This window comes from Mandrillus leucophaeus, unplaced genomic scaffold (assembly GCF_000951045.1).
Source record: "Mandrillus leucophaeus isolate KB7577 unplaced genomic scaffold, Mleu.le_1.0 Scaffold616, whole genome shotgun sequence".
NCBI lineage: Eukaryota > Metazoa > Chordata > Mammalia > Primates > Cercopithecidae > Mandrillus > Mandrillus leucophaeus.
The window spans coordinates 126,384-141,106 of NW_012106653.1; the positions used below are offsets into that span (position 1 = coordinate 126,384).

Sequence of the window (14,723 nt, forward strand, 5' to 3'; positions counted from 1 at the left end):
TGAGGCAGGAGAATCGCTTGAACCCGGGAGGTGGAGGTTGTAGTGAGCTGAGATTGTGCCACTGCACTCCAGCCTGGGCAACATCTCAAAAATAAAATAAAATAAAATAAAATAAAATAAAATAAAATAAAATGATAAAAAGGGTAATAGTGGTATTTTCGTTTTTGTATACTGCCCTGAAAACAGGCACATGAACAACCTGTTACACACACAAATTAAATGGAGAGTTTGCATTTAGGATGATGCCTAAATCCTTGTGATAAACTAGTGAATTAGGGACCACCTTTCTCACCAGTCAGCTATTTACCTTTGAAGTTAAAGAACTTAATAGAGGTTTAAAACATACTGTACATATTTTTTTTTGTTCATCATGGGGGAAAACACTATGTCTTTGTTTTGTTGGTCAGATCACATTATTATACTGCATAGAGACAGTTCCTTTGTCCTTAGGCCTCGCTATGTTTTCTGACTGCTGGGACATCCTCCTGTTGCTCTTGTCTTTGGGCTTCAAGTTGTGATTGCTAATGGCTCATTTGGTCTTCCTTTTGACTTGATACCTGATATACTCTGCTCAGGGAAATCCTAGGGAAGGATTGCTGAGGGTACTGCAGACAGGAGAGGAATGAAAAATCTTAATTAGCAGGATCTGAAATTTGATCACAAGATCTGTCTCCAAACCAGAATGGTAAAACTTGACAAAAAGGGGGAAGAGAGTGTGATGGCCGAGGCATGTCTACAAATGGTTTCTATTGTACTCCAGGTACACTAGGTAATGTTAATAAGTTGCCCAATAATATTCTTTTTAAAATACTTTCTCCCACCTACCCTCACTTCTCCAAACAAAACAAATCAAGTAAGCAAACACACAAGTAACAATATCAGAGAGAAAGACTTCAGATTGAAATCAAGGTGCTAAAAGCAAGCAAACATAGCCACTATATAGTTAAATTAAAGGTTATTAAAAATGCTTCAGTGTGTTTAATGGTACCTCATATTTGCTTAATAAACCTTCTTTATGCATTCACTGAATTTTTTATGGTTTAATATCATACCTCTTTAAAATTGCATAAGTTTGAAACTTGGCTATTGTGTGACAAGATAGTGTCACACACTAGTTTTTGTAAGTGTTTTGTAAGTTACAGGTTTTTCTTTTTCTCTTCTCTTTGGTTTTGAGCTAAATATTAATAGGAAAAATTTTGCCAATTCTTTAGTGAGATTTTCATAGAATATGTACATTTTTATTAATTAATTCTAGTAATAACATTTTGTTGGATACGTAATTTGGGTAATAGCAATACATGTTTCTTTCTGCGTATGTGTGTTCCTTACAAAAATCTTCCTGTCATTAAACATTATGATGTGAGTATAATTTACAGGTTGAAAACATAGCCTAACCCATACACAAATAAGAATGTTAGAAACATCTTGCTTTAAAGATGGGCCAGAAATCTGGCTGTAGTAGAATTTCTGGTCAGCGCACACAGATGTCTATGGGGAGTTTAAAACCACCTTTTTTTTCAAGAGTCAATTCCGGGGTATTTCAGGCTCTACTTGTAATCTTCAAGTAGAATGGAAACTGGGTTTTGGAGTGAGTTAACCCAAATAGCCTTATCATTACAGACCCATGAATTTTTTTTTTAAACCCACCATTTTGAGTTCTTATCTTGCTTCCCACTAATGGCAGAAAGGTCAAAAGAGCATTTACTGTGTATCCCAAGTGTAGACTAGGTCACTGCTAAACATTCAGCTACACTTGTGATTTTGTTTTGATTTTGGAGGTAGGAATACTCTGAAAGTGCTGTGCAAAGGGTAGCAAGAGTTTTATCAAATATTTTGGAAACAGAAAAAAAAACCTGAGATGTAATCACTGAAAAAACAATGCCTCGGTTGGAACTGAGGTTTTCGCTATATGCAGGGGACTGAAGGTGGTTTTCAAGTCCTGGTTGAGGCATCCTTTCTTGGCCTGTACAATTCCACCTTCTCTCAGACTGACCAGTAGAGGGCACTCGACACAGGGAATAACAAGCCGGATGGCGGAGCGCCCCTGACATCCTCTCTGAACCTGTATCTTTCCACTCTGTTCTGTCCTCACTATTCCGTGTCAGTTTCCCTGCGTTTTGATTTTGGAAGTCTATTTTAAGTGTTTGGTATACCATCCTAAGTCTGTTTTAGGTTGAAATGGAGCAAAAATAGTTAAAGGAAAAACTATGTAGCCATATTGTTGGCCAGCATTGCCCACCGTGGAGGGAAGATAAACATTGCTCAGATGGGCGTTCGGCTTTCATAAAATCAGCAGCTTGGGGTGGCATCTAGCTCAGCATACAGCCTAGGATTTAAAAAAATCAAACAGAACAGTTATGGGAGTATAAAAATGATCATTTTCAAAGTCATTTTTGGCTAGAATCCTATTCTGCTGAAGTGGGAAATGTCTTCATTCAAATACATTGTCACTAGATTTCAGACAGCTACTGCAATTTTAAGCATGGGTGTTTAGAAACCCTATGTGGTGGAAATTCAGATTCTAGATTAGAGAATGGAAAAAAATAACTTGAGTCTGAAGGAAAATAAAAGGGAGTTATAGACATTCTCCAACAACAAACTGAAATCTACTGTCATACTATTATTAGCTCACTATAATCCACTGGAATTGGATTTTACTTGGGAATATAACCTCTTAAATATGAAACCTCTGCTAGACTGTCAACTTGAGGGAATGAACTGTACCTCAGTTAATTTTGGGCACATAGGAGACCCTCAATACATAATTGTTGAATAAAACATTTTATCAACAGCAATCTGGAAATATCTGTCAGATGATAAGAAATAATTTCTTCAGGAGAGAAAGTAGAATTGGAATTATGGCCTGAATTCTAAATTTCCTATAAATAATAAGTATTTAGTCTAAATTTTATGCAAGTGCATGCCTATACCTAATATAAATTTCTCTGCTTAAAAACATATTTAAATTTCCTTACATTTTTCTTAGTCTTTCTTCTTTTTTTTCTGTACTTATATCTTTGGCTGGCCTTGGGTGACCTTATTATTAAAGACAATCCCCCACTTCCCTTTATTTATATGTGTATTTACAGGTTAAAATCCTTTTAGACTTAACAAGGAAGAGATTATGGTAAATAAGGATTTATACAATTAAGTTAGGCTGTTTTAAAAAGGCAAGTAGAAGAAATGGTCATTGAAACCACTAAAGGATAGCATTTATGTCACTACGTCACAATAAATACTAAACTGAATAATATGAAGTGTTCACCAAGATTTTGGAGTTGGGACCTTTCCTCTTTCTTAGTAGGGATGGGCTTTCTTTTACTTTCTCTCTTTTCTTCTTCTTCTTTTTTGTTCTGTTTTGGGGGAGGGCAGTGCAGTGGCAGAATCCATATGGATCTAGAGAATAAATACCTTGAGTCAAACTAAGTAGTTTTTAAATATTGAATTTTAAAAATCTTTCATTTAGGAATTTAGAGGACTAAGCAATGATTAATGATAGATCCCTAAAATGTTGCCAATAGTTAATAGGAAGAAAAAGCATTAAAATGCTTTGCTTTTAATAATATAACCATCAAACACACTATTAAAACATAAACTTTTAAACAGACTTTTCCACTAGTATTAAATTTTGCTCTAGTGATTTGTTACAGACTATAATTAGCTATTTTGACAAGCAATATATCTAATAAAAATTTATTTTTCATTGTATCAGATAATAAGGAAAGACAACACATAACCTCACTCAGACGAACAATTTGTTATTTCAAGTGTGAAATCTAAACTGTGATTCTAAAATAATTACAGATTAGACTATGCCATCCATCTACTTTTTAGGAAAACAGTTCTTTGGAAAATCACTTCATTTGTTTCTGTTGTGTGCTTCCCTGGCTTGATAATTGAATGGTTTTTCCATCCTCAGAAAAGACATTTTTCAGTAACCCAAATCCTCAGCTTGGTTTTAAGTGGGCCAGGCAGTAAGCTCCATGAAGCCAGGGGTTGTACCCTAGCACCATACCGGGATGCTCAACTAGTATTTGAATGAATGAACAGTGAAATGACTATCAAATTTAATTAGACAATATTTTTGAACTTAGAAGTATTTCTAAAGTTCTATTTGCTTTTGTTTCAGATTAAGTGTCTTCTGCCACCCTCTGCTTAATGAGTATGTCATGTGATATCATGAACAATGAATTATTTAACCAAGGAATGTATATCTTACGGTCAAAATTCCAAATTGGGAAACATATATGCAAAAGATGGTCAATGCCAGTTCTCTCATGTTTTTACCATTTGGCATCATCTACTGTAGCTTTAAAGAAACTGTGTGACTATAAATACACCTCCAGTTTTATTTACATATTTTTGATATTATTAGAAAAAAAAATCAAGCCTAACTAAACATACTTTCCTGTAGTATATTGGAATGCCAGACTTGAAGCCAGATGACGTGGATGAGGCCAAGTTCTATTCACCAGGGACGGGTGTGAAATTGAGCAAAATGTATAACCCCGCTGGTCCTTTACTGAATATTCAAAAGGCTGTTGTGGGATAAGAAACTATAAGTACTCTGTATACATATGGCTTTTTTTTTTCCTATTCAAATTTCAAGAGAAAATAGTTGAATTGTTGACTCTCCTAGGCCAGTGTCTATAGGAGAGTGAGACTGTTTTGAGAAGAAATTAATGGGAAGACACTTGGCACATATTCTCCTTGTTACCAAATCTAGTTATATCAGGATAATACTTGATCAAATGCTTGCTTCAAAGCAGCTGGTTGTGTCACAGTAGAGAAATTTCTAGTAAAAATGTTTAGAGATGAATCAAGTCAATTCCAGGCACCCACTTAGCATATCATCCTTGTGTGTGTGGTCTGACTCAGGACACACGTTGATGCACCCATTTCTATCCTCGTAGGATTGGACTCAATCTTTGACCTCAAACAATATTGTGGCAATTTGTGCTGGTTGTTAAGAGAGTCAGAAGAATCAAATTAGATCAAATTAGCCATATGTGGAACTGAGTTATTTTGTAGTCATTCAGATAATTCTCACTTGTAACAAGGGGTGAGCGCTCTCAGCAGCAGAAACCTCCAGTGGCCCTCAGGGAACCAGTCTCTGTTCCTGCCATTCATGCAGTACATCTCAAACTGGGGATCTATTTTTCCAGGGGATACAAAAGATGTATTTAAAGTTATACAAGTATCCATTTTACTAGTTGGTAAATAATATAAAACATTATTTTAAAAATATTTAAACACATGGAATATATAAAATTATAAAGTAAAATGCAGCATTTACATGAATTTTTAGTGTAAAACATAAGACTTCAAAAGAACTCTGTGCTTGGGACATTCCCAGACCATTCCAGGCACACATGTTTATTCTCTGCGTTACGTGCAGTTCGTGGAAAAGGCTTAGGAAGTGCTACACAAGTGCATCCTGGGAGCCTTCAGTCCCCACACTGCCTCCTTGTGAAACACTGAAGTCAAAGATGTTTTTTAGAGGAGCATTTTCTTTTTTCCCTAGCTGAAGACTTTTGGCTCAGAGGAACTAAGAAAAATGGAAGGATAGGCTTTCCATGGGTTGTACTAGAAAATTCTCTAAAACTTAAAAAAGTACCTTAGAATGAAGAGAAAAAAGATTTTGGGGAGGATGCTTCTAGGGAGGAATGTCTAGGATTCTTTGACTAGGCAAGCTTTCTAATATTAAACATTCTGGAGCAGTGTTCTCAGCAGAGGGCCTAACAGACATAGGAAAGGTGGGCATCAGTCAACTCTTAGCGCATTAAGACAAGTCCACTTATACAGAAAGATGAATAAAAAGAGTTGAGATTCATCAATAAGAGACGTTTGAAAATAATTGCTTTATGAGGCTATGTAAATAAAATGATTTTCATAAATTATTTGCTATTCATCCAACAGCAGATATACTTGTTTGACCTTGAAAAACTATAGATAGAAAATTCAAACACTCTATTTACAAAACTGATCAATATTTAGCTTTAGACACTGAAATAAGCATGAGTAATGTAAATATCAACGATTAATGACCATAAACTCTTAAAGGTTATGTTTTGAAACATGATACACTAAAATCACTAAGATGAAAATCACTAAGAAATTCTAAGCACGGTGAAAAAAGAAATGTTTAAAATTATTTTTAGCAGTAGGTCTGCTTGTGTTTCAACTAAGATCAAAACTTGTTTTCTTATCTGAGATATAATGACCAGATTCTGTTAATGAAGAAATGTTTTTCTTTAAAGTCTTAAATAAGAGTCTAAATATTTGGGCTATTTTTTCCTTTTAAAAATAAAATAAAATTTAGAATTTTTTCTTTAAACAATATATTGTGCTTGAAATTTGGCCCAGCATCTTCCTATTTCCCTGAATTGTACACACGCGCGCGCACACACACACAGACGGGTACAAAGTGCTGAGGCAAAATCTGGACCTTCCTGGGAGACCAAGGAATCATATTAAAGTCTTATGGGACCTTGGAAACAATTTTGTCTTGATTTTTACTGGGGCAAAACTGAGACCAAGAGAGGTTGTACAGGCTTGCCTAGAATCACTCATCTGGTGGTTGCAAATTTCGACCAGAGCCTCGATTCCTGTGAAGCAACGTGAATTAAGATGAGCTGGGTTCTAGCACAGACTTCACCAACAGGCAATCTCTGGTCAGTGCCTTCACTGCTCTGGATTTCACCGTTCAGAGTAAAAATCTCTGAAAGTCATTTTGAACAAAGAGAGTCCCAATCACCCCCTGAAAAGGTTGGAAATGCAAGGGGGTGTTTCTAGTTGCTGTAATTATAGGAGGGTGTGACTGCCATCTGTGCTCTGGGTTCTGTAATTCATATCCAGCAAAAGGAACAACTTCCTCCCACACATTGCGGTGTCCCCCCACCTCACATCCCATGTTGAGAAATATAGGGTGACCCGTTACCACGCCTGGGTTCTTTTCGTAGCAACTCATTTCCCAGCCAACTCTATGAGTGGCGGTGGCAATCTCACTTAAATGACTCTGCTTTTAGTTTGTCAGGTCACTTTTTGGAATTTCCATTTTGGCATATCTGTATTCTATTTTTAGAACTTTAGTTAGAAAAGGTTATGTTATATTGGATACAAGTGGAAAATACAGTCATCTTTAGGTGGCCAAAATGCATTTCTTAAAAGAACTAATTTCCAAATGTAGACTGCCATTAAAAACATTTAATTGTATGATATAACCTTTTAAATAATTTCAGGTTTTTTAAAAATGCATTCCTGTAATCGGGTGTGGCATGATATATAACTTATTGGCAAAATTTCAAATATTTTGATATCTGGTCATTAAATCTTGCCCATGTCTATGATTTATAAATGAACCACAAATGCCACAACTAAGCAGAAGCAAAAAAGTAAAATGCAGCCTATGAATTATATCACAAATAAATAAAAAATACTGTATTCCTTTAAACAAATGTACTTATAAGAGCTTTATAAGTCAAAGCAAGATATGCGAGATGGTTTAAGGAGAGGTTGCAATTTTGCAACAGGAAGTCTGTACAGCTCCTCCAGGCAGTAGCTGTGAAGGAAATACCTGTGTCTCAGAAACTTGTTTCCATGTGTTCATGACACTTTTGCATCCAGGCCCCATTATTTACAAAGTTATGCATTTTGCAAGCTCACAGTACCTTATTCCTCATAATTATGAATGCATGCAATGACATTTCATCCTTTCATATGAAAATTCTAAGCTTCATTGTAACATAAATGTTAAGACTTGAAAATCGGCCTACAATTTGAAATGAAAGGATCAAAAATGTCAGACATTGCAGAATACTGGTTCCTAATAGAGCTCTTTTTATTTGTTCACTGTTCTTCAGTCATTTTTGTTGGTTTGTTACAAAATTCAGTCTTGACTCTTTATTTAAACAGTATTTAAGCTAAACTGTTCATGCCATGCAAAAATAACATTTTATGCACTTTTTTTGGGGAGGGCTTCCCATTTTTTTAGTTCACAGGCATTATTAACCTCATTTTTAAGAAACAAGTTTTTTTTGTTTTTTGTTTTTTTTTTAATTTATTGCTTTTGTAACTAGTCACATGCTGGTTTCACGTGTGGGACAATAACCTGTGTCTCCTGGGTTGGAATGAATTTCTGGGGCAAACAAGTGGTTTTCCATCTTGCACCCTTCTTGACTGTCCTTTTTGACTTCACTCACAGCATGGTAAATGTCTTGCCTACAGTTGTGACCTGTGTCCTGCGGGGAGGAAGAGTCCACACTGCCCTCTTCTCTTAAAGGGTCTCTCCCATCACTAGGCTTATCTGCAAAGCAATTTGGGCTGGAGTCCCCCTGCTTCTCCTCCCTTGCCCCTGGGAGCTCTAAGAAGTCTTCGTCTTCACCAGTATCTATTTCAGTGAAGCTCCTCCTCTCTCTTGAAGAGAAAGGGAACAGTTTCTGCTTGGGAAACCTGGGAGACAGCCCTTTGGAAGGTCCCTGACAAGGTGCTGAAACCTCAGCACCCAGCAAGGGTCTGTCTCCCTGGGAGGGGGTTTCTTCTAAGAGGATGGTACTGATGTGCTGCGGGGTGGTGAACGAAAAGTCAGCTGCTGTGACTGGCAGTGGCCTGGCTGTGCTGGGTGGGGTCTGTGGCGCACTGCCTCTATTTTCCTTAAAGTTCACTTTGAGGGATCTGGACTTTAGTGGCTTGCTGCCTTTTAGAGAGCTCTTAGGACTGTCGGTGGCATTGTCAGACTGCAAAGGACTATGTAGCCCACATTGGGAGCCACTGGCATCGAGGTTCACAGTTATATCGACTGGGGCATACTCCAGCATGCCATCCCTGGCAGCAGGCCCTTTCTCTCTGGATAGAGTTAGAAACGGGGGGCCCCTAGCTCTTTGGTGCTCTTCTGTCCCTGGGAGGTCTGTTGGGAACTTCATCTGCAAGTGAGAGGCGGAGGGCGGCGGCAGGGGCGATCTCTCTGTCTCTGTGAAGTCAGTGGCACAGCTGGTGAAGCTGTCGATGCTGGAGGTGCTCTTCATGTCCACAATGACCTCGGTCTGTGCCACGGCCAGCTGCTCCTGTGGACACACCACTTCTTCCATTTCAATCTCTTCTTCATATGCAGATGGCCTCTCAGGCTTTTCTTGGCAGTCTGTGTTTGGGTGAGAATGAGGCTGTGTCTTGGTGATTTCATTGTACAGCATCTCCAGTTTCTGGGCACTCAGATGCTGTGGGCTGGAGGAAGACGTGTTGTTCAGCTGCTCGTGGGAGTCTTTTTGGCTAACCTCCTGGTACTTATTCTCGAAAGACTTGTTGGAGCTTGTTTCCGACAGAGCCTTCCTGGCCCACTTCCACCTGCTTGGCGACAGGTGATTATCGTCGGCGGAGTCCTTCGTGTTGGCGGACTCTCCGGCCTTCTCCACAGCCACATCTATCAGTTCCATACTTCGCGCGAAGGCATCTTTTAAGTTCATAGAAACGATGCTTCCATTCCTTTTGGCCCGCTCAAGGGCCTCCCTCCTTTTAATTGCTTTCTCTTGGCGTTTCTGCTCCTTGTAAAACTCAGAAAAATTGTTCACAATAATTGGGATAGGAAGGGCAATAACCAGAACCCCAGCAATACAGCACAGGCCTCCCACGATTTTCCCTAGTAATGTCTTAGGGTAAATGTCACCATAGCCGACAGTGGTCATGGTGATGGTGGCCCACCAAAATGATGCAGGGATACTGGTGAACTTGGTAGCATCTTCATCCTTCTCAGCAAAAAATACCAGGCTGGAAAATATCATTATCCCCATGGCCAGAAACAATATCAACAAGCCCAGTTCATTGTAACTCCGCCTAAGAGTGAAACCCAGAGACTGTAGGCCTGTCGAATGCCTGGCGAGTTTCAGGATCCTGAGGATGCGCATGATTCGGAAGATCTGGACCACGCGCCTCACGTTTTGGAACTGTAGCACGCTCTTGTTGGACTCCGTGAGAAAAATGGTGACATAGTACGGCAAGATGGCCAGCAAATCAATGACATTCAGTGGGCCTTTGAAGAACTTCCATTTATTTGGTGAGGATAAGAATCGCAAAAGGTACTCCATGGTAAACCACGCAATACACACAGCCTCCACATGTGCTAATTGGCGGTTGTCATTGAGTTGTCCAAATTCATCCGTTTCCTGCAGCTCCGGCAGTGTGTTGAGAGACAAAGCAATAGTGGAAAGCACGATGAACAGGATAGACACGATGGCCAGGATCTGGAAAAGAGAAAAGTTCAAGTCAGCAAATCCTCTTAGTTGCTTAGGCAGCTGGGAGACAGATGGGTTGGTGATTCTTTTACTAATATGGAATGCTCCAAGTTCTTCCAAGAAGATTATAAGAAGGTAATTTTACAACTTAAAATTCCCTAACTAACACAAACACTTCACTTAGAAGCCTAATGTACATTTAAATTCCATTCCCCCTCCATGCTCATTGTTCTTAGGAACATGTGTATAGGCATCCACCATTTGGATGAGGGCCACGTATGGCTGGAATAGTTTTTGCGGGGAGTAATTATCTTTCCTCTCTTAGTTATCTGTAATTTTTCTCTCTTAACCACCTGGTTTGTGCTTTGTTAAGGGAATTGTCTCACATGCCACATAAGCTAGACAGAATTGATGATCTCTAGGAATTTCATTCTACAATTAAAAATAAACTCAGACCGACACCTGGAGAGAGAACATGGCACTCAGTACAACAATGCTTCTTCTAAGAACGGATACTATTCACGTGGCAAGCACTGACATCAGAACCAAGTCAGTATGGCCTTTGTCCTCAGATGTGTGGACTTCTGGCCAGCATCATGTGGAAAAGGATATACACACTAACTTCAAAGAGTGCAGGAAGGTTTCATAAAGAAGAGTTTGAAGAACATCCCTGATGATTTCACTGCAGGGCTGACATTCCAGGTGGCATGATGTCAGACGTGGAAGAAAAGAGGAAGAGCTTAGAATGAAGTAAGGAGAGGACTAGTGACTGGGTTTTAGAGTCAGGCAATCTGAGCTCTGACCCTGGCTTTACTACTTATTGGGTGACCTTGGGCAAGTTATTTAACCTCTCTGTCTCAAAGTACAGATCTGTTGAATAAAGCCAACAATTATAGCTACTTCGCAGCTGTGATAAAAATTACGTGGCACACAGACATCACTAAATAAATGAAATAACCCAGAACTGCAGTCTGGAAGGACAAAGGCCAAGGACAGGTATGTGGAATATCTGTAAAGCCATACAGGACATAGACAGCCCAAGTGGGGATTTTCTCACCAAACCCCAGTGTTCTAGATGTATGGGGCAAGCAGAAGGATGAAGATTTGAGGGTAATGCAAAGGAAGTGCTTCTTTGCTTAGTTAAATTGTGTATTTAGCATACTCAATTTTTGGTGGAGAAGGAGACCTCTCTTACCTAGTTTAGGTCTGGCTTGGTTTCATCTGACCTTTGCCAGTGACCTTGGCAGGTGTCATTGGTTTCAGTTATCATATGTAGCTCTGGGAAACATATTCTGACAGTGACTGTTTCATTTAGAGATTGAACATCTAGTAAACATTTCAAAGGGCAGTGATTAGATACTTTAACGCCACACAGCTCAGTACACATTAGAGTGTTAAAAAATTAGTTTACTCTCTAAATTTCTCCACTTCTGGGTTATTCTCCTTTCACTTCCTCCCTTCTCCTCTTTACGTTTTTTTTTTTTTTTTTTTTTTTTTTGGGTGGGGGGTGGGGAGAGGGGGAAAGGTCTTGCTGTGTCATCCAGGCTGGAGTGCAGTGGTGCAGTCTCGGCTCACTGGCTCACTGCAACCTCTGCCTCCCAGGCTCAAGCGATCCTCTGGCCTTGACCTCAGCCACCTGAGTAGCTGGGACTACAGGTATGCACCACCACGCTTGGCTAATTTTTTTTTGTATTTTTCGTAGAGACGGGGTTTCACCCTGTTGCCCGGGCTGGTCTTGTGATCCACCTGCCTCAGCCTCCCAAAGTGCTGAGAGCCACTGTGCCTGGCCCCTTTACATCTTTCATTGTTTTCTTCTTCCTCTTCTTCCAACTTCCATCTTTCCTCCTTAAATTGCTATAAAGTGAAACAATAGTATAATGCATTTCAGAATGTGTTGCAGAGTAAATAAAGATTTACGGACCTTTAACTTAATTAGTATTTTATACTTTTTTTTTTTCTTAGAACTAGGTTAAATACTTTCTACTTGAGAGTACTTCAGAATTTCCTTTAAAAATATGGATCAGTGAATCACAACAGAAAAATAAAGGTCCTCTTTAACTCCTCTAAGAGGCTGTGAAGGCTAAAGTTAGAAACTCCCTTGAGAAGATTTAGATAAATCCCTGGCTAATAGATTCAGATGGTTTTAAAGGCAAGTTGGGAATGCTCACCTTGAATGCCAACCCTCAGAGGCCAATGGCAGGGTAACATGTACCATATTCTGCCACTAAAATATTCCTGAAAAATCAGTGGTCAGATCCCATCCATTCCTGTGCTCTTATCATAATGAACCAAGGTATTTTTTGGGAGGTCACACTGTTGCTAATATATCTTTGGGCATTTTAAGTATTGGGCTTACTGCCATTCTTCTTGTACTGACAATCCATACTCTAGATTTTCCATATCTAATCTGTTCATTTGTTAATTTTGAATGCATTTTACTGATGTTTATCACTTCAAAGAGAGGAGAGAAGTAGAAATGCAAATGAATCCATTCTATTGTCTTCCACCTTTTGGCAAAGGATAAAGTGAAAGGTCCGAGGGTGCCTTCAGTCCTTGATTCCACAATCAGAGCTAGACTGTAGGTCCCTTTACTTCTGCAGCTAATTTTGAGAAATCATGACGGAACACAGTAGAGTCCTGCTGTAGTCTATTGTCTAGTTGGCCACAGCTTAACAAATATGACCACTTTAACACTTGGAAATTTGGCATATGCGCAACAGGACTTAGGGCACATTCTTGAAGACAAATAGTTACTAAGGGAAAAACTAATCATTCAAGCCCTTAGCCGTTCCACATTCATGTTAAAGAGAACCATAGTTACTGAAGTGCATTATTATCTGTCTCATGTTGAAATTCAATTTGTCAAAAGCCATTTGCTCTCAATTTAGAGGAAGGACTTATTTTAAACATCTTGTGAAGCTTGGAGCTCTCCCAGAAAGACATCACTTTAGACAAATGATTCAATAAATACCAAGGTGATGTGTTGGTGCAATGAGCCAAATGCAAGTTTATTGTGTTATTGTAGAGTTGTTTTTTTTTTTTAACACAATAAATATAATAAATGTGAAATTTTGCTTTAAGCTTGAGGATGCACTTCAAAACATGAATATTTACTTTATAGCAAGCTCTTGTAGCACTTATGTGGCAGGCCAGGTCTCACTAACGCAGGTCTCCATAACAACTGTTTGAGCACTGACTGAGTGGTTAAGTTACATACTAAAAGCTGAAAGAGCCAATGCCCTTATATAAAGGCTGGAGTGTAACAAAAGCCCACCAAGAGTTTTGCCCAGGCCTTTCCTGGACCTTGAAGCATGACAAGATAATGAAGGAAGTCTTAACAGGACCTGTCTAGGATTAAAGAAGTTTTATTGGGGGTCTAAAGGAAACTCCCTAGGCCTCCACAAACAAGTTTTTTGGGGGTCTGAAGGAAGTCCCCAGACTTCTGTGATTTAGCAAGAGACAAGGGTAACCACCCCAGCACCTGGACCCATTTAGATTAGGTAAATTTACTGAGGCTCCAGAGGAAGGTCTTCAGGACTCAGGCCTTTGTTATAGATTAAAAGAAGTCAATCACTTTTGTCTTCAGATGAATGAACACTTACATGTAGATATATAGCTTAGAATGTATATAAGCTCTGGAAAACTTTGTAATTTTGAGTTGGTCTGGAGATAATTTCCAGGCCTTCTCCCTGGTTACAGAAATAAACTCCCTCCTTTCTCAATTCCTCTGCATTTCATTATTGGGCCATGAGAATAAGCAGCCTGACCCTTGGTTTGGTCCAGGAACACTTAGGTATTGCTTAGCTTACCACAACCATTCACAAGTTAGAATCTCACTGTCTCAGGTATTTTTTTGTTTGCTTGTTTTTGAGACAGTGTCTGGCTCTCTTGCCCAGGCTGGAGTGCAGTGGCACGCTCTTGGCTCACTGCAACCTCCACCTCCCAGGCACAAGCGATTCTGGTGCCTCAACCTCCCAAGTAGCTTGGAATACAGGTGTGTGCCACCATGCCCAGCTAATTTTTGTATTTTTAGTAGAGACAGGGTTTCACCATGTTGGCCAGGCTGGTCTCAAATGCCTGGCCTCAAGTTGATCCACCCACCTTGGCCTCTCAAAGTGGTGAGATTACAGGCATAAATCACCATGCCCCACCTGCCTCAGGTTTTTAATCCCTTTCACCTCCAACAACTGACCTCTAGAGCTGGCAGGAGTGAACTATTTCAGCTCTAGCAAACAGAATTATGTGTGCATATGGCCAGGGAAGTGGAGATTCCAAACAATTAACTGCGTGATGTTGGTTAAACCCTTTGGAAATTTGGATTAGGTCATCTGCAAGGTCACTTAACCTCCAACATTTGGTGATTCTCTGTCTAAACCAAAACATTTCACTAATTCCAGTCATGTCTGTCAACCAAACCCAGGACAAGTCACAACTGATGCTGTCATTTTAGTTGAATGTCCAAAGTAAAATTTTGTTACATAATGAGCAAAACATTCAAAA

General features: G+C 39.3%; 1 protein-coding gene across 1 annotated transcript in view; it reads right to left on the reverse strand.

The window, feature by feature from the left end:
* Window positions 1-7,828: 7,828 nt before the first annotated feature.
* Window positions 7,829-14,723, reverse strand: part of KCNB2 (potassium channel, voltage gated Shab related subfamily B, member 2) — a 393,327-nt gene continuing 386,432 nt past the window's right edge. The window contains exon 2 of the mRNA XM_012000087.1: window positions 7,829-10,232. Within this exon, the coding sequence (XP_011855477.1) occupies window positions 8,079-10,232 (2,154 nt within the window). The 3' untranslated portion in view covers window positions 7,829-8,078. The remainder of the gene's footprint in view (window positions 10,233-14,723) is intronic.